At 38.2% G+C, this 20,955-nt stretch overlaps 1 protein-coding gene across 2 annotated transcripts in view; it reads left to right on the plus strand.

Annotated features, from left to right (window-relative positions):
* Positions 1–20,422, plus strand: part of CYP2R1 (cytochrome P450 family 2 subfamily R member 1) — a 20,856-nt gene extending 434 nt beyond the window's left edge. Inside the window, exons 2-5 of one of the 2 annotated variants that reach the window (XM_077761061.1) lie at positions 14,020–14,161; positions 17,625–18,257; positions 18,896–19,225; positions 20,245–20,422. In XM_077761061.1, the coding sequence (XP_077617187.1) occupies positions 14,020–14,161; positions 17,625–18,257; positions 18,896–19,225; positions 20,245–20,420 (1,281 nt within the window). In that variant the 3' untranslated portion in view covers positions 20,421–20,422. Of the gene's footprint in view, positions 1–14,019; positions 14,162–17,624; positions 18,258–18,895; positions 19,226–20,244 lie in introns of those variants that run through there. The other variant, XM_077761062.1, reaches the window with a different exon arrangement.
* The last annotated feature ends 533 nt before the right edge of the window (positions 20,423–20,955 follow it).

The raw sequence follows: 20,955 nt of genomic DNA on the forward strand, positions 1-20,955 counted from the left end.
CTAATGACTTGAAGGGAAACCCCGCCCAGCGAGGGTCCCCACCCTTCCAAAGCCCAGCAGGATCCAGCTGGGTCCTACACCCAGCATGGGCGCGGAGGAGGTGCTCTCACGCCTGCGCAGCGGTCGTCGGGGTCTCCGAAGGCGCCTAGGTGGTGCTCTGCACCTGCGCAGTGGGGCCACAGCCTTTTTGTTTTGTTTGGTTTTTGGTCAGTTCACAGGAGTTAGGCGTTTGTTTGGTAATGCCCATGGCTTCTGGCGAAAAGGAGGCATTTTCTAAATTCTAGGTCCAGATTAATGTTTTTAATAGAAATTCGTGAATGTTTGCCTCTGAGGATGCCTGGTCCAGGCGTCTGCTGTGGGGATGAGAAAGCGCAGGTGAAGGCCCTTGGCCAAGATGGGCTCTGGAGAATAATTGCGAAAGCAAATGAATTTGTGATTCGGTGCGGAATCCTACAGCTCAGAGTGAGCAGTGTCGCCCTGAACAGCCAGGAGTATCCTCATAGCAAACACTGAGACTGCACCGCTGTGGGCCGGCCTCCCTTCCAAGGTGCCCTCAGGTAAACTCAAGACTACCGGGCTGAGCTACTTCCGGTCTCTCCCACTCCTAAGAGAAGGAAAGTTCGGCTTAGAAATGCTGAGTGACTTGCAGACAGCTGCTAGGCCGCTACTTGCTGGGGACAAGGCTAGGAATCAAGCTTGTGATTGGCAGGGGTGCTGACCTCAGAAGGAGACAGAAATTTCCAGAGCATTGGCCCTGGCTGAGCTCACCTGCTTTGTTTTGAATCCATCCATTCCGATGCGGCAGCAAGCCCGGCTGTGCTAGGCGCTGGGGATGAGGTGAGGAAGGCAGACACGGCCCGATGTCAGGGAGTTCGAGCCCAGGGAGAGAGCAAATCTGGATATCGACCACAATAGCATTGTGAATGCTTAGAAGGAGAAGTAGAGCATCGCTGTTTGGCAGTGTTTCAGGTTGGGGCTTAAATCCTTATCTGAACCAGTGTCTACAAGAATTACCCTAGATTTTTGTACCTCGCTAACAGTTAACGTTGTTAAAGGGAAAGTGGACTTAGGTAAAGCAAATGTACGTAATTCTTACATTTCAGCCTTCCAGTTCTCCAGGAATTGAGTGTATTTCTTTGATTTCCATTCAGTGTTTATGAGCTCTGGTATGTGGGTACAAAGCATCATGAATTCTTTTTTTTTTTAACTATTTATTTATTTTGAGAGAGAAAAAGAATCCCAAGCACACTCCACACTCTCAGTGCAGAACCCAGTGTGGAGCTCAAACCTACCAACCATGAGAATGAGATCATGACCTGCGTGGAAACCAAGAGTCAGACCCTCAACTCACTGAGCTAACCAGACACCCCTATTCTAGAGAAATTATGAGATGTGTAAGGAAGCGTAAGATTAGCAGTTGAGTCCTCTTCTTTCAGGTAAAACTGGACTTTTACTTCTCTGAATTTAAATTTTTCCTCTTGTGTAATGACAATAATAACTAGAAACAGTTAACTGCTATTGAAATGTTCTTGATTATAAATTGCAGAACAATTAGGTCTACAACTTAAAAAGTATATTTAAGCTAATTATGTGAACTACTGTCTTGCAGAATAGGAAATTATTTTTCATATATAAATATTTGAACTGATACAAACACTGAATTTAAAATGGACATTCTTAACTTGACAATAAACTATTAAAAAATTATGGAAACCAACTTGACAATAAACTATTAAAAAGTAAAATAAAATAAAATGGACATTCTTTTCCAGAAGGAGGTAACCTGAGTTTCCTATCAAAATAGATTACACATTATACAAGACTGTCATTTTGGGATAAGTAGATCTGGTTCAGTGGATTTAAGAATTTGGCATGAGTAATTAGTTTTATTGCTGTTACAACTATTTGAGGTGACCATGGTTCTTTACAAAGGGGGCAATTTACTGGAAGTGGTAAAATCAAGTAGTGCTATTAAGTACAGGAAGAACAGAGGAGAAGAGAAAGGAGCAAAAATGAAAAGGATGTATGCACTGAATGTAGGTAACTGTGTGCCTGACTCTGCCTCACACTTAAGTTGAAAACTACCTAACATATTGAAACCACACCTAACATACTAATTCTTTAATCTGTGACAGCATTTGATCCTTTTTAAGTTTATTTGTTTTTTTTTTTTAATGTTTTATTTATTTCTGAGAGAGAGAGAGAGAGAGAGAGACAGCGTGAGCAGGGGAGGGTCAGAGAGAGAAGGAGACACAGAATCTGAAGCAGGCTCCAGGCTCTGAGCTAGCTGTCAGCACAGAGCCCAAAGCGGGGCTTGAACCCACGAACCGTGAGATGATGCCCTGAGCCGAAGTCAGACGCTTAACCGACTGAGCCCCTGAGGCGCCCCTCAGTTTATTTATTTATTTTGAGAGAGACACAGACACTTGGGAGGGGCAGAGAGAGGCAGAGACAGAGAATCCCAAGCAGGCTCTGTACTGTCAGCACAGAACCCAACTTGGGGCTTGAACTCAACTGAACTATGAGATCATGACCTGAGCCAAAACCAGGAGTTGGACACTTAACTGACTGAGCCACCCGGGTGCCCCTGATCCTTTTTGTTTTTTAATTGTAGTTGACACACAATGTTATATTTTAGGCATAAAGTGTAGTGATTCAGCAACTTTGTGCACTATGCCCGTCTCACCACCAGTGTGGCTACCATCTGTTACCATGCAGTGCTATTATAGTACCATATTCCCTATGTTGTATCTTTTATTCCATGACTTATTCATTCCATAACTGGCAGCTTGTACCTCCCACTCATCTTCATGCATTTTGTCCATCCTCTCTGGCAACCACCAGTTCTATGTATTTATGGGTCTGTTTCTGCTTTTGTCTTTGTTTTTAGATTCTACATATAAAGAAAATCATATGGTATTTGTCTTACTTAGCACAATAGCCTCTGTGTTCATTCATGTCCCAGATAGCAAGATCTCATCTTTTTTATGGTTGAGTAATAATAATGTATACATTATATCACATCTTCATATTCTCATATATTGATGGACATTTAGGTTGCTTCCATATCTTGGCTATTGTAAATAATGCTGTCATAAACATATCAGTGCATATATCTTTTTGAAATAGTGTTTTCAATTTCTTTGGACAAATACCCAAGAGAAAATTATATGAACCCACACTGAATTGTATGGTATTTCTAATGTCAATTTTTTGAGGAACCTTCATACTGTTTTCCACAGTAGCTGCACCAATTTACATTCCTACTAACGGTGTACAGGGGCTCCTTTTCTCCACATCCTTACTAATATTTGTTATTTGTCTTTTTTGATACTAGCCATTCTGACAGGTATAAAGTGATATCCATTGTGGTTTTGATATGCATTTCTCTGATGATTAGTGATGTTGAGCATCTTTTCATGTGTCTTATGACGTGTGTGTCTTATGTGGAAAAATGCCTATTCGGGTCCTCTGCCCATTTTTAATTGGATTATTTGTTTTTCTGGTGTTGAGTTGTATAATTTCTTTATCCATTTTGGATATCAAACCCTTATTGGATATATAATTTGCAGATACCTTCTCCCATTCAGTATGTGGCCTTGTCAGGGTTTTTTTTGTTGTTTTTTTTTTTTTTTTTTTTTCTTTTTTTTTTTTAATGGTTTCCTTTGCTGTGTAAAAGTTTTTATTTTGATGTAGTCCCAATAGTTTATTTTTGCTTTTGTCTCCCTTGCCTGAGGAACATATCCATAAGTGAATTGCTAAGGGAAATAACCAAGAGATTACTCCCTATGCTCCCTTCTAGGATTTTTATGATTTTAGGATACACATTTTAGGTCTTTAATCTACTTTATTTTTGTATCTGGTGTGAGAAAGTGGTCCAGTTTCATTCTTTGCTTGCATTGGTCCAGTTTTCCCAATACCATTTGTTAAAGAGACTGTCTTTGTTCTCATTGTATATGCTTGCCTCCTTTGTTGTAGATTAATTGACTACGTAATCATGAGTTTACTTCTAGGCTCTCTTTACTGTTCCATTAATCTATGTGTCTGGGTTTTGTTTGTGTGTTTGTTTTTGCCAGGATCACAGTATTTTGATTATTATATCTTTGTAGTATATCTTGAAATCTAGGATTGTGATACCTCCAGATTTGTTTTTGTTTTTCAAGATTGCTTTGCCTACTTGGAGTTTTTTGTGGTTCCATACAAATTTAGGATTATTTGTTCTAGGATTTCTAATTCTGTGAAAAATGTTGTTGTTATTTTGATAGGGATTACATTAAATCTTTAGATTGTTTTGGATAGTATGGACATCTAAACAGTGTTGGTTCTTCCAGTCCGTTAGCATGGAATATCTTTCCATTTGTTTGTGTCATTTTTCAATCTTTTTTATAAGTGTTTTATAGATTTCAGAGTACAAGTTTTTCACCTCCTTGGTTAAGTTTATTCCTAGGTATTTTATTATTTTGGGTGCTATTATAAGTGGAATTATTTTATTAATTTCTTTTCCTTTTACTTCATTATGGTGGAATGAAATGCAACAGATTTCTGTATATTAATTTTATATCCTACAACTTTACTTAAGCATCTGTTACATCTAATAGTGTTTTGGTGGAGTCTTTAGGATTTTTTTTATGTATAGTATAGTGTCATCAATAAATAGTTTTACTTCTTCCTGCCAGTTTTGGTAACTTTTATTATTTTTCTTGTTTGATTATTGTGAATAGGATTCCAATATTATGTTGAATAAAAGTGGTGACAGTGGATAGCCTTGTCTTGTTCATGATCTTAGAGAAAAAACTCTTAATTTTTCACCGTTGTATATGATGTTAGCTGTGGGTTTGTCATATATGGACTCTATTATATGAGATATGTTCCCTCTAAACCCACTTTGTTGAAAGTTTTCATTATGAATAGATGTTGACTTTTTTCAAATGCTTTTTCTGTATCTGTTAAGATTATCATTTCATTTTTATCCTTTATTTTGTTAATGTGGTGTATCACATTAACAAACAGTTATTGAAACAGCCTTGCATCCCTAGAATAAATTCCACTTGATTTTTAATTTTTAAATTTGCTTTACTAATATTTTGTTGAAGATATTTGGTTCTGTGTTCATCAAGGATATTCGCCTGTAGTTTGGGGTTGTGTGTGTGTGTGTGAGAGAGAAAGAGAGAGAGTGAGAGAGAGAGAGAGAGTGTGTGTGTTTGTGTGTGTGTGTGTGTGTGTGTCTTGTAGTGTCTTTGCTGTTACTATCAGGGTAATGCTGACCTTGTAGAATGTATTTAGAAGCTTTCCCTCATCTTCTTTTTGGAACAGTTTGAGAAGAATAAGTATTAACTTTTATTTAAATATTTGGTAGAATTCACTTGTGAAGCCATCAGGTCCTAACTTGTTTGTTGGGAGTTTTTTGATTAGTCATTCAGTGTCATTACTGGTAATCAGTCTATTCAGATTTTCTTTTCTTCCTGATTTAGTTTTGGAAGATTGTATGCTTCTAGAAATCTATTTCTTCTAAGTTGTCCAATTTGACATATAATTTTTCATAGTAGTCTCATAATCCTTTGTATTTCTTTGCAGTTGGTTGTTACTTTCCTCTTACATTTCTGATTTTATTTATTTGGGTCATCTTTTTTTCTTCATGAGTTTGGCTAAAGGCTTATCAATTTTATTGATCTTTTCAAAAAACCAGCTATTGGTTCATTGATCTGTTTCATTATTTTTTAAGTTTGTATTTCACTTATTTCTGCTCTGATCTTTATTATTTACTTCCATCTACTGGTTTTGGTTTTTATTAATTATTTCTCCAGCTCATTTTGGTGTAAGGTTAGGTTATTTATTTGAAATTTTTCTTGCTTCTTGAGTAGGCCTATACTGCTATAATCTTCACTCTTAGAACAGCTTTTACTGCATCCCAAAGGTTTTAGCCCATTGTGTTTTCATTTTCATTGGTCTCTATGTATTTTTTTAAATTTCCTCTTTGAATTTCTGGTTGACTCATTTGTTATTTGGTAGTATGTTATTTAACTTCCATTTATTTGTGTTCTTTCCAGATGTTTTCCTTGTGGATAGTTTCTAATTTTATAGCATTGTGGCTGGAAAAAAATACATGTTATAATTTCCATTTTTTTTTCAATTTTATGAATCCTGTTTTGCACCCTAACATGTGACTTATTCTGAAGAATGTCCCATGCACTTGAAAAGAATGTGTATTCCACTCTTCTAGGATGGAATGTTCTGAATATATCTGTCAGATGCATCTGGTCCAATGTGTCATCCAAAGCCATTGTTTTGTTGTTGATTTTCTGCTTGGAAGATCTATCCATTGATGTAAGTGGGGTATAAAAATCCCCTGCTGTTATTGTATTACTACTGATTTTTTTCTGATGTTTTTTGTTTTAAAGTCTGTTTCATCTGGTATAAATACTGCTGCCCTTGCTTTCTTTTCACTTCCCTTTTCATTATAAATGTATTCCCTTCCCTTTACTTTCAATCTACATGTATCTTTAGGTCTGGTATGAGTCTCTTGGAGGCAACACATAAGATGAGACTTTCTTTTTTTATCTATTCCATTCTTCTGTGTCTTTTGATTCATCCATTTACATTCAAAGTAATTATTGATGGGTATGTACATATTGCCATTTTGCTACTTGTTTTATTTTTGTAGTTCTCTGTGCCTTTCTTGTTCATTTCTCTCGTGGTTTTCTGGCTTCCTTTAGTGATATTCTTCAGTCATTTTCTTTATTTTTTGCAAGTCTGTTACCAGTGTGGTTACCATTAAGTTTATATATAACATCTTCTGCATGTAACAGTTTGTATTAAGTTAATGGTCACTTAATTTTGAACCCATTCTAAAAGCACTACATTTTTACTACTCTCCTCCTCTCTTAAATTTTTGGTATGCAGTGTCATACTTCACATCATTTTATTTTGTAAATCCCTTGACTGATTTTTATAGATACAGTTAATTTTATGGTTTTTGGTGCTTCCTACTTTTCCTACTCCTGCTTATGGTCTTTCTTTTCCCCTCAGGGAATCCCCTTTAACATTTCTTATAAGGCTGGTTTAGTGGTGATGAACTCCTTTAACTTTTGTCTGAGAAACTCTTTATCTCTCCTTCAATTCTGACAGATAACCTTGCTGGGTAGAGTATTCTTAATTGTAGGTTTTTGTCTTTCAGCACTTTGAATATATCATTCCACTCCCTTCTGGCCTGCAAAGTTTCTAATGAAAAATCTGCTGATAGCCCTACAGAGTTTTCCTTGTATATAACTGCTTTCTTTTCTCTTGCTGCTTTTAAATTTCTCTACACTACTTTTTACCATTTTAATTATTAGGTGTCTTGATTTGGACATCCTTGGGTTGATTTTGTTGGGGGCCCTCTGTGCCTTCTGGATGTGGATTTCTGCTTCCTTCTCAGATTCAGGAAGTGTTCAGCTACTACTTCTTCAGATATTTTTTCTGCCTCATTTTATCTCTGTTCTGCGTCTGGGTCCATATAATGCAAACATTGTTATGGTTGATGGTGTTACTGAGTTCCCTTAATCTATCTTCATTTTTTATTACTTTTTTCTTTCTACTGTTCAGCTTGATTGCTTTTCATTACAACATCCTCCAGGTTGCTGATCCATTCTTCTGCTTCCTCTAGTTTACTGTTTATTCCCTCTAGGGTATTTTCAATTTCAGTTATTGAGTTATTCATCTCTGATTGGTTCTTTTTGTTTTCTATCTCTTTGTTAAGGGTCTTACTGAGGTCCTCCACTCTTAAGTCTAGTAAGTATCTTTCTGATCATTACTTTAAATTCTCTATCAGAATTCATTCTCCATTTCATGTGCTCTCTTGCTATGATTTTGTCCTATTCTATTTTTGTAGGACATAGTCCTCTGTCTCCACATTTTGTCTAACTCTCTGTATCACACTGTTTCTATGTGTTAGGAAAATCAGCTACTATTCTTAAAAGTAGTGGCCTTAATGCAGAAGAGATCCTATGATGCCCTGTAGTGCAATGTACCCGGTTCACCAGAACCTGGTGCTTCAGGGGTGTCTCCTATGTGTGTGTTATGTGCACCCTACTTTTGTGGCTAAGCCTCATTTGCCTTCAGTGCAGTGGCTCTCTTTGCCTGCTGTGGGTAGGGTTTGATCCCTGTGTTGTTAATGAGCCAGTCTGGTGCCACCTTGGGCTTGAGTTGAGTCAGACCAGGTATTTGCCAAGGCTGTGGTCCCGCCAGACTGCAGACTGTGGTCCCTATGTTGTTCCCTAAAAGACTTTCACTGGTGGGCATGGCCTTCCAGCTGACTGGATGTGTGCCCTCCACTCACTGCAATGGAACTGGGGTTTGTGTTTATCTTCACTTCTCCTGGGGCAGGAGTCACTTTGGAGTGGTGCCGGTCCCTGTCAGGGCTGCTTGCACACTGCCAAGCTTGTGATGCTGCTTTGAATCGACTCCTGCTGAGGGAAGATTGGAGGGGACAGGTCTGAAGAAAAGCACAGGGCTGAAAGCTAGGTGAGAGTGTTCCCACTACACTGGTTCCCCCAGGCATGTGTGTTTCTAGGCTGAGGGTGGGGAGGGGAAGTAGTGGCTGCCAGCTCTTTTGTTCTTGGAGAAGTCTCCTAATGTTCCCTGCCCCTCCAGCACAGGTTCTAGGATTAATAAATCAGTCTTCCCATATACTCTAGGTGTTTTTCAAACTGTTCTTCGTATGCTGTATCTCAGCGAGGCTGTTATGCTATCTCTTTAATTAATGGTGGGGACTCAGTTTCCTGTCACCTTCCAGCTCTCCTAGAGTCCATCCACTGATTTTTAAAGTTCCAGGTGTTAAGCCCCATTGATTGTGAAAACTCATGATATTAAATTCCTCTGGTTTTCAAAGCCAGCTGTTCTTTGGATTTGTCTTCTTGGTGCAGGGCCCCTGTGCTTGGGGTGCCCATTGTGGGGTCTGCTTCTCTCCTTTCTCCATGCTTACAGTGGCCCTCCCTCCCTCATGGGTCAGTTTTCTCAGTAAGGTCTCTACCATTTTCACTGTGGACTCTTCTCTACATTTAGCTGTGGAGAGTCTGTTGTGCCAGTCTTCACACAGAGGGCGCCCTGGCAGGACAGCTGAAGCTGAAGAGGTTGTAAGCCAATGGGGTCCCGGGGCTCTTCACACAGAGAGCATCCTGGCAGGACAGCTGAAGGTGAAGTAGGTGGAAGCGGGTGTAGAGGGGTGTCCCAGTGGGATCCCAGGGCCCTCTGAGCAGGGGGTGCCCTGGCAGGGTGGGTAGAGCCAAGACAGACATGGACCAGGAGGTTCCTGGGCCCTCTGCATCGGGGGTACCCTGGCAAGTCATCTGGAGCTAAAGTGGCATGGGCCTGGAGTATTCCAGGGTGCTTTGCACCTGTGTCACGTTGGTGAGACAGCTGATTAGGGGTATCTCAGTGTGTGCTGTGCTGGGGCCTCCTTGCTGAGATGGCTTGGGCTGGTGTGGGTTAGGGGCCCAGTGCTCACTGAGGCTGCAGGCTGGCTATGGTGCCCAGCACCTGCTTCTTTCTATGCTGTCAAGGAGAAGAAATGTAAACCATGGCACTTGCCATTCCTGACTTGGGCAGATTTCCAGCAGTTCCCCTGTCATTTGGTAGGGCTCTAGGGCTAGTTTCTTTATATTCTAGTTGCCCTTTTAAACCATGGCTTTTTTTTTTTTTTTTTCTGTACCCCAGCACAGGCAAATCTGTTCTCAGCCCCTTAGTACTTTCCCTCCCCACTGAAATTCACAGCATTATCATTCTTTATGTGGTCTATCTTTTGTTGTATAGAAGCTGTTCAATGGGGGGCGCCTGGGTGGCTCAGTTGGTTGGGCGTCCAGCTCTTGATTTCAGCTCAGGTCATGATCCTAGGGTCATGGGATTGAGCCCCATGTCAGGCTCTGCACTGAGCATGAAGCCTGCTTAAAATTCTCTCTCTCTTTCTCTCTCTCTCTCTCAGTAAAATTAAAAAAAAAGCTGTTTGGGCATCCCTCAGTTACTCAGGAGGAGTTGGTTTATGAATAGGTGTAGATTTCATGTGGTTTTGGTGGAGAGGAGTTCCAGATCTTCCTATATCTTTATCTTGGACCCTCCCTGGCAACATTTGATCTTTGTCTTAGTTGTGAAACACCCTAAAGGTCTCTCCTTGCATTACAGGTATTTTGCAATTCTGATGAAGTCTCACAATTAGTACAAGTTGTTAAAATTCTATACCTTTTTTGAAAGTAGGAGACTATTATCTCTTACACTTCTGAGAGGCTGTGCAAGTTGTTTATAGGACTTATTTGTAAATAGAATCTTATTTTTCCACTGTTGTCTTAATTTGGAGATTTGTGCTCACAGAAAAAAACTTGGACTTGAAAACCGCTTGTGAGAAATGAGTCACCTCAAGTGACACCTACTTTTATGTAGTCTGTGAATTCAGTTCTTTTTTTATAAATCTTGAAGGGAAAATAACCAGTACTTGGTTATACTATACATTCACTTTATGAATTTTAAAGGTAATCTTAAATGGAAATATACCACATCAAGAAGTATTTCCTTGGAGATTCACTCTGAATGTGTAAGCTTCTGCAATGACTTTACTCTTAATCCAAATTTTGAGAAGCATTTCTTAGTTAGCAAAGGTAGTAAAAGTGTTTTTTACAGATTAGTTTCAAGTAATGCATGTAAGGACCATAAAACAATTCCTTATTTTAAGACATGTGGATTTGGTAGCTTATTAATTTATACAGAAAGTGTTTATTGAGACTTCTATGCAAGGCACTGTGTGAGATTCTGTGGAAGGTTCAGAAGATGACAGAGATGAAATAACTGATTCTTTGGAGTTTAATATTTAGCAGGCAAGCAGAAAACAAGAACGTTTCTGGTCTCTGGTTCCAGGTCGTAATAAATAAGTGCTTGGAGGTATCTCAGCTTGTGCTGTGGTGGTTCAAAGGGGAGAGAGAGGAGAGTGCACCAAGAAAGGCTTCAGTGGGGGTGTTTCCTAAAGACTTGGTATGGTTTGAATGGTATGGAAGTCATGGGAGGCATTTCAAAAGAGGAAACAACCCAAGCAGATGTGGAAAAGTGTGTGGCAATCATGTTTCATCAATGACACTTTTCACATACCTTTCCTACTAGCCCTTCACCCATGATGTTGTATAATAGTGTGCTTAAATGTATGTCTCTGCCACCAGTCATTAATTCAGCATATACTTATCAATTATCAGCATCTGCTATGTACTGTCCTAGGAGTGAAGATATAGTAGGAAACAGTTAAAAATCCCTGCCCTGGTGTAACTTACATTCTCCTGGGGGCTGAGGGGAATTGGGGAGGTGGACAATATAAATACAGTAAGTAAAGTAAATAATACATTAGAGTACAGAGTATGAAATAAACTAAATTAAGGTAAGGGAGATGAAGAATGCTAAGGGACAAAATTTTAACTGGGTTAGAGCAGGCCTCACTGCAAAAAAGAAGGCATTTGAGAAAAAGCTTAAATTATGGGAATAACTAGGGAAAGAACATTACAGGCCAAAAGAACACCTACAAAGGCCATCAAGTGGGAGTATGCCATGTCAAGAATCACCTATAAAGAGACAAGTTGAGAGGCTGTTGTGATAACATAGGAGAAAATGAAGATGACTTAAGAATTGGAATGTCAGTGATGGAAGGGTAAGAAATTATCATATCCTGTTTATATTCTGAAAATAGAAACAACATAGCCACTAAGAGGCGATGTGGGGTTGGGAAGAAAAATGAGTCTACATTTTTCTACATTTTTATTCTAAATTTACATTCTAAATTTTCTACATTTCTGCCCAGCACATGGGCAGCTTGGGTCCAGAAGAGCTGGAAGGATGGACAGAGTGGTCATTAACTGAGATAGTGAAATATAGTGGGCAAAGCCAGTGGGGAAGGGAAGAAACTTAAAGCTCATAGACTAACTTCTAGATGAGAAGGAAAGTGTTTCACAAACCTTTACCAAAAGTCCTTGAAAACAGCATATACCAGAATAGATACTAGTTCGAATAACAATTTCCCCAGTTTTACCCTCAAATAGGGGACCACATTTTTTTTAGTAAAAGTGGATTGTATAACAATCCTTTCTCCCATGGCTCCTCCTTGGTTTTTATAATCCATAGTGTCCATACCTGATAGCTGTATCCTGCACTGTGACTCTCATGTTTGTTCTCCCTCCATATTAACACACCTTTCAGTTCCGGGGTCTTCTACCATCCTGTGAAATCATCAAGCTGCTTTTTCTCCTTTTCTCTAATGCCATTCTTTCATGCTGTGATACTGTGATTTATAATAAGAAATATATATTTGGTCTTTGTCCCTTTCCTGGAATATACTTCCAAAAGTCCTTGGAATTTCCTAAGTGATAAAGGTGTCTTTTGTTTTTCATAACAAGCCCCTTTCAACCACATGGGAGTCTATGCTAATGAGGTAATTCTTGGAAAGACCCTAAAATGGGAGTTTATTGCCAGGAGAACAAACATGATTATTTCCAACCAAGGTTGGAACTTGCAGTCACACCTCCACTACCCCTGGGGAAGAAAGAGGGCCAGTATCTCCAGGTGGATAGTGTCAGAATTGGGTTAAATTCTAGGACACTCAGCCGGTGTCCCAGAATTGCTGAGGTGTGGAAAACCCTCACATCTGGTGTCACAGGGTTGTAGGAGAGTATTGGGAGTAGAGGAGGCACACAGGAGGAGGTGTTTTTTCCTTTATAACTGTTAAAATTACACTTCTGGGAAATGACTTAAGACCATTCCATTACTGCTTTGGGAGTCAAAAGTTCCCACCTTTTGCTCAGCTGGTAACCGTTCCTTTTGGGCTAAAACTCTCACACTGCCACTTTTGACTAATACCACTGCTTGTCACACACAGTCCATGCTACTTCCCCAAGGTTCTGGGTGTTCGTGCTGCTCAGTTTGCAGAACCCATCCTGTGCCAAAGACTCTGGTGCTCAGTCCGTTGCTTTTGTTACAATTTGGAGACTTTGGAGGTCTTCATCACTTTTTTTTTTCTATAATTACTTCTGCTGGACTTATGTTCTCTGCTAAACCTCCTGTTTTTGTTTTTTACAAAGTCATGTGAACCGTGGTTAAATCTGCTCTACTTATTTGCAGAGAGATGAGGCCTGGACTCAGTATTTTGGTTCTAAAAAGCTCTCAGCCAAGCCCTGAGAGGAAGAAGATACGCCATCTTTGCACTCCACCAATAAAGTAGCATTGCTCCCTCGCTAGACTAGTCTCTTATTGTGGACTAGCTAGAATAGACTACAGGAGATGTTTCATTTATACGTGAACCTGGGATGAAGCACATGAGGAACTCCAGCAAGGCATAGGGTGGAATTTGTCTTGTCGTCCCCTTAGCTGAGTGGCATCCACCTGTGCCTATGTGGTAAAGGCCTTTTCTCCAAGGTCAGATGCCCTGAGAGGCCCTCTTTGTTGACTTCATGGAATTCAGGGACCCAAATACAAATGAGCCTAGTTACAATATGTTTATATTTTATTTTATTTTTTTTANATTTTAAAGTTATCTCTCAAATAACCCCATCCCCTATCTAAGCCTGGAGTAATAAATAATATGTAGATGGTATCACCTCCTCATTTATCTTGGAAATAAAAAGAGATTCATGGTTAGAATGAATCTTAAAAGAACATGTAAATCAAATATCCTATTTTATGTGGCAACCCTGAAGCCCAAAAAGGTTAAGCATTCTGCCCAGGGTCCTACATTTGTTTAAAGACAAAGCTTAAACTAGCATGCAGTCTCTAGGAGCCCAGTACTCTTTTCATTACACCATTTATAAGATTATGTCTCCAGGTACTGACTGGGTAATGAACTCATAGTATTTGATATGCCTCGTACAGAGAAGGCGTTTAAAACATTGTCAGTTGAGCACTAAATCCTTCCATTTTCAGGGAAGTAACAGATGCTGGGAGAACTGGACTTAGCACATGGTTATTTCCATAGTTATATTGCTCCATACATTTTGCCATTTAAATGCTGTTTTTCTTTTCTTAAAGATCTTCAGTTTAGATCTTGGAGGAATATCAACTGTGGTTTTAAATGGCTATGATGTAATAAAAGAATGTCTTGTTCATCAAAGTGAGATTTTTGCAGACAGACCATGTCTTCCTTTATTCATGAAGATGACAAAAATGGGAGGTATGTTTATTTTCACCTATTGAGTGGTTTACTCTTTTAAATTACATTCCTTATTCTGTGTAAACTTAGTACATAGAGTTTGGATTCTGTTGTACTGAAAAACAGGAAATTATTAATTTTTAATTATTAATTATTAATTAAAGATCTTTCAGGTCTTACACCCATATTTTAGACCAATCCATGCTAATCCTATTGTTGTAATCTAGTCTGTAATATTATAAATGTTTTAAAGAATTAACATTTAATAATATCTGCAAGTTTTGTGAAACAAATTAGGAATACACACATGTGCATGCACACTTGAATCAAAAGTGTTTTTTTAAGCCAGTCTTGAGTACTTGATGACATTTTTACTATCATTTTGCTTATAGGATATGAAGCAGCCTTTCTTAACTACTCACCAGTATGACATGTAAATGAATAATTGTGGGATTTGTATAAAGGACTAGCTTCTGTTTGGTTTAGTGTTGATCAGTGTTGGGTGATTCCACATTCAACAAGAGAGAAAGGCTGAAAGTTACTAGATTAATGAACAGAAAGCCTAAACTAGAATGTTGAAGTCAGATGCAGTGGTTTTAATATTTAATGGTATAAGAGTTATACAATAATGGTGTCTAAGGTTCTCCAGTTTAATGAGACTTCACACTTAATTTCAAAGAAAAATGTAACAATATTTTGCTCACATAGACTAAAAATAAAGACACTGAAAAGAAAATAAAAATTAACCATATATTAAGTCACAAAGCAAATCAACTAATGCAAAGAAAATACCAGTTGCAAAGGACAAATTCTCAGGCCAGAGTATAATGATACTTGAATAAAATGAATAAAACACAAATTTCCAGCCTCTTAAATACTCTTCTCAATAATAATTAGGCCAAATAAGAAATTAAACCACAATTATAATAAAAGACCTTTAAAGAAATTGTGAAAAAAATGAAAGATGAGATTATCGGAGTAATATTTGGGATAAAGTATAATACTATATATTTTTCAAAGCTATAGATTTATAGTTTGGACTGTTTTTATTATAAAGAAAGATAAACATTCAATTTGATATTTCCAAAAAACAATAAGACAAATATAAGTAGAAAATTATGTGTTATTTTAAGATACAAATGCACTGAATTTGAAACTGTGAAATCAGAGCCACCATTAGTCCAATCTTTGGGTAAAAGTTGCCTGTAGGTGGGCTTAGCCCACGCTTGGCCTGTGAAGAGTTATGACAAGACTCCTCAAAACCTTGCACATGTTTCCCATATGCATATATCCTCTAGGGCTTGCTCTCATCCCAGTGCCTTTGCACCAACTGTTACCTCTAGAGCAGTGATCTTTCCCTGGATATCTGCTTGACTCACTCTCTTATGTCCGATATGTTTACTTATGTCACTTTCTCAGTGAGCCTTTCCGTGACCACCCTGTGTCTCCTTTCTTGCTATATAATTTGTTTGTTTGCCTCTCCTCACTAGTATGTAAGGTCCAGGAGAGTAGAGATCTCTGCCTCTTCCATTTACGAATATGCCTGTGACTCAGCACACTGCTTCGAACACAGTAGGTCTCCATAAGTACATGTTGAATGAGTATTTGTTGAGTGAATAGTCATCTGGGAATATAGAAAAAACAATGAACTATGGGAACGTAAGATGGCTGCACAGCACTTCAGACCCCCTTATGTATGGTTAATTCTATCATAAGCTCCAAATTCAAAAACTTGAAATGAAATATAAATTTCATGGGTACCTCATATACACAAGATAATGCGACATTTTTGTCTTAGGTACATATATGTACCAGTTATGAATGAAATTTTGAGTAAAGCACATGTTACGTAAATATATATGCTAAAGATGTTGTTTTTTTCTTGACAGGTAATTTTTTTTAGTTTTTGCAAATCATCTTTTAAGTTCAAGTGTAATTAACTACAGTTATAACTACAGTGTTATAAGTTTCAGGTGTACAATATAGTGATTCACTAATTCTATACATTACTCAGTGCTCATCATGATAAGTGTACTCTTAATCCTCTTCACCTGTTTCACCCATCCCCCCGAACTACCTCCACTCTGGCATCAACCAGTTCTCTATATTTTATAGTCTGCTTTATTGTTTGTCTCTTTTTTCTTTGTTTTGTTTCTTAAATTCTGCATATGAGTGAAATCATATTTATCTTTCTCAGATGGACTTATTTTACTTAGCATAATGCCCTCTAGGTCCATCCATGTTGTTGCAAATGGCAAGATTTCATTCATTTTTTTAGGGCTGGTTATACTCCATTGTATATATATACCATATCTTCTTTATCCATTCATCCATCAGTGGACACTTGGGTTGCTTCCATATCTTGACTATTGTAAATACTACAGTAAATGTAGAGGTGCATCTTGATAGTTAATTTAAAGGGACTATGTTCCATAGTAGTGACATCAGAAGAGCAGAGTATACTGTGGAGACTGAAATCTTAAGGCAAGGAATATCAACATTGGAAGTTTGGGTTTCATGTTTGCCCTCTGTCCCTCTGTCTTCATCTGGGCTGCTTTAATAAAAATACTTAGTATCATAAACAACAAACATTTATTCTCACAGGTCTGGAGGCTGGGAAATCCAAGATCAAGGTGCCAGGAGATTGGGAAAAGTCTGCTTCCTGGCTTGTAGACAGATGCCTTCTCCCTGTATCCTTGCATAGCTGAGAACAGTCATCTCTTCTTGTTTCTTGTAAGGGCACTAATCCAGTTTGAGAGGCTCCACCCTCATGAGCTAATCACCTTCTGAAAAGCCCAGCCTCCTAATACCATCATATTGGGGGTTAGGCTTAAACATAAGGATTTGGGGAGGACACAAACATTCAGTCCTTGGTATCCTCCTTTAGGCTTGAGTATTTCCACCCCATTGACATCTCATTCAGCTTTCCTTGGCCACTTCTAGAATTACCTTGTGTAACATACACGTTTAACAGGAGGAAGTCTGTATTCTAAAATCTAGTCTCTTAATGCAGAAAATTTCTAATCCTTGAAGGATGATTTTCAGCTGTTTGTTTAGTCCAAGGTAAAATTCTGCCCATGGAACATGCAGTCATTTGTCATTTATAGATGACAAATACAGTTTTAGTTTAGACTAATTATTTAGTTTTAGACAAATATAGTTTTGTTTATAGTTAGAGAATAAAGTCACCAGGTCTAGTTCACCCAGGATGAAATACCTAAGATGGTCCAGTTTAATGTGGTGGGAGAATTACAGGTCTTTTCTGCCTGTCCCTAGATAAAAAGTAGACCAGCTTTATCTGTTGACAATATTCTGTGGCTAATGAGTAGCAGAAAACAGGCTTAAAACCACTAGGTCTAGTTTTATTTTTATAGAAAGAGAACTTTGAGAAGAATGACCACCCTTTTTCACTCCATAACATTTTTAGCTATTAGATACAGGAATGTTGGAATGATCAAATTTTTTAATACTTTTGTTTTTTCAGGCTTACTCAATTCCAGATATGGTCGAGGATGGATTGATCACAGAAGATTAGCCGTAAATAGCTTTCGCTATTTTGGATATGGCCAAAAGTCTTTTGAATCTAAAATCTTAGAAGAAACCAAATTTTTTATTGATGTTATTGAAACATACAAAGGTAGACCTTTTGACTTGAAACAATTAATAACAAATGCTGTTTCAAACATAACCAATCTGATCATTTTTGGAGAGCGATTCACTTATGAAGACACTGATTTTCAGCACATGATTGAGTTATTTAGTGAAAATGTGGAACTAGCTGCCAGTGCTTCCGTCTTCTTGTATAATGCCTTTCCATGGATTGGCATCTTACCTTTTGGAAAACATCAACAGCTATTTAGAAATGCAGCTGTGGTCTATGATTTTCTCTCCAGGCTTATTGAAAAAGCTTCCATCAACAGAAAACCGCAGTTACCTCAGCATTTCGTTGATGCTTATTTAGATGAGATGGAGCAAGGTAAAAATGACCCGTCATCTACTTTCTCCAAAGAAAATCTTATTTTTTCTGTGGGTGAACTCATCATTGCTGGAACTGAAACTACCACCAATGTGCTACGGTGGGCAGTTCTTTTCATGGCCCTTTATCCTAACATTCAAGGTGAGGATTTTGTTGATCTCAGGGTTGTCCTTACATTTAAGGCTCACACATGTTTTAGAGTCTTTGGCTATATACAGAGCATTTTATTTGGGGATTTCTACTGTACTAGCCAAGAAGAAAAATATCTAATAGTTACAAAGAGTTTCATACATCTGTTACCCCAGTCATGTAAAAACATCAGAAATAGGTCTTATTAGTCCTGTTTTATAAATGAGGGAGAAGGCTAAATGGCTGCCTTGCCCAAGCTCAGCTCCTAGAAGTGGCAGAGCTGGGACCTGAACACTGGTTTTTTAAAGTCAAGTTTTATGTTTCACTATTTCTCTTGCTGACAGTGATGTTATTCCAATTGTAGGGTTGTTTAATTTTTTATCTTTAATTACTTTTAATTGTTAATTTTTATTTTTATTACTTTTAGTGTGTTTTTCACAACAAAGTTACTCAGACCGTTGATTTCTGGTAGCACAGGATATATGGCATATATTCATACAGAACTCCTAGATGATGAAAAATCTGAATCTGGTTGTACCCATACCCTGTTGACTTATTATAGATTATGCTTTTTTTTTGTTCCAAAGGGAAATTACTTTGGATATAATTCTAAGAATTGCATAATAACTTGAACACTTTTTTTCTGACAGGACAAGTTCAGAAAGAGATTGATTTAATTATGGGACCCACTGGGAAGCCTTCTTGGGATGACAAATGCAAAATGCCTTATACTGAGGCAGTTTTGCATGAAGTTTTAAGATTCTGTAATATAGTGCCATTAGGGATTTTCCACGCAACCTCTGAAGACACAGTTGTACGTGGTTATTCCATTCCTAAAGGCACGACAGTAATTACCAATCTTTATTCTGTACACTTTGATGAAAAGTACTGGAGAAACCCAGAAATATTCTATCCTGAGCGTTTTCTGGACAGCAGTGGATATTTTGCCAAGAAGGAAGCTTTGGTTCCTTTTTCCCTAGGTAAGAGAACTTTCACAGGGGCATAACTTCAGGACAGAGTATAATGGTGGTTGCTCATGTATGACCTCCTAATCTGAAGCATTCTGTTGTAGAATTAGAGATTCTAACTCTGGAAACAAAGCACTGATTCTTAAAGGAGAGAATAGTTTAATTAGAAGTCATTTACACCTGTTTCTACTCAACACTTAATTTTGTAACTAGAAAGAAACTGTTGAGAAGCTCTGGCTTCTTCTGAAACTTTTTTGCTTGTGGATTTTGGCTTGTAAGCAAAACTTATAGAGCTAGAAGTCCATAACTTCTAGCTAGAAGTCAAGGTAGCTTGAGAAACTGAGACCCAGGGGAAGAAATGACACCATCATTTGAAGTAAAACTAAAACACAGCTCTCTTAGCTTCAAGTTTATTGTACCTCATCTCCAAAAATACGGCTTCGTCTGTGAAAAAATACACAGATCACAAGATCCATGGAAGATGGACTGAAAATTCTTCCTTTCATTGGGGAAGGGTTCACATTTAGTCACTTGAAGTGAAATGAGCTTCTTCTTGGATCTAGAGAACAAAATGTCTACCTCAAATTTATCTTCCGTGGCATATCTTGGGCTGTGTTACATAAGCTTACAGAAGTCATGATCTGACAAAAGAAGGTAAAGAAATGGGCTCTGAGAGGTGAACTACCAATTTTTATTCTTTTCAATAAACATAACTTTCTTTAAATTCCAGATTTCCTGAATGGGACCCATATATTAGATACAAATTTTGGTAAATATTGTGAGTTTTTTTTAATGTTTATTTAATTTTGAGAGAGAGCAAGAGAGAGACAGAATGTGAGCAGGGGAGGGTCAGAGAGAGAGGGAGACACAGAATCTGAAGCAGGCTTCAGGCTCTGGGCTGTCAGCACAGAGCCCAGCGTGGGGCTCAAACTCACTGAGCCAAAGTCGGACGCTTAACTGATCAAGCCACCCAGGCACCTCAATTGTGGATTTTTTTAAAAAATATGTTTTGTCTTCTTTTGTTTTTAAAGGGAGAAGACACTGTCTTGGAGAACAGCTGGCTCGGATGGAAATGTTCCTGTTTTTTACAACATTGCTTCAGAGGTTTCACCTGCATTTTCCACATGAACTGGTTCCAGATCTGAAGCCCAGATTAGGCATGACATTGCAACCCCAGCCCTACCTCATCTGTGCAGAAAGGCGCTGAAAGTGCATGGATGTTTCCTAGGAAAAGGCTATCTGGTTGCCTTTTACCTCTGAATCTTGTTTATCTAATCAGTGTGTGCGTTTGGACAAAAATCACAGCATCATAAAACCAAATGAATACAGGTGTGTCTTTGAAAACAGCACTAAAGCAATAATAAGCATTAGCCATTTTTTTTAAGTTTTTATGACTTACAAGGTGGAATTATCTGTGGAGGAAAACAAAGATGCCAATGACAGATGTTGCTTAAGTAAGAAGGGCCATGGATGCCCTAAGCAGAGCCTGACCTTTCAGCCTCTTGGTGAACACCACGTACTTCTTATCCTTTCTTGACTCCATCTTGCTCTGGTCCTGAGGTCTCCAAATGCCAATACCAGCCCCCTTCTATCAGGTATTGTCATTAATGGGTAGTGTGGTATGTGTCCAATTAAATAGAGGATTAAAGAAATTAGAACCCAAATAAAGGAGTTTGGAGTACAGAGATATTTTAGACATGGTGGCAGATAATAGAAGAAATATCTATATATTTTAGAACCCG

Source organism: Crocuta crocuta, unplaced genomic scaffold (genome assembly GCF_008692635.1).
Source record: "Crocuta crocuta isolate KB4526 unplaced genomic scaffold, BGI_CrCroc_1.0 scaffold233, whole genome shotgun sequence".
Taxonomy (NCBI): Eukaryota; Metazoa; Chordata; class Mammalia; order Carnivora; family Hyaenidae; genus Crocuta; species Crocuta crocuta.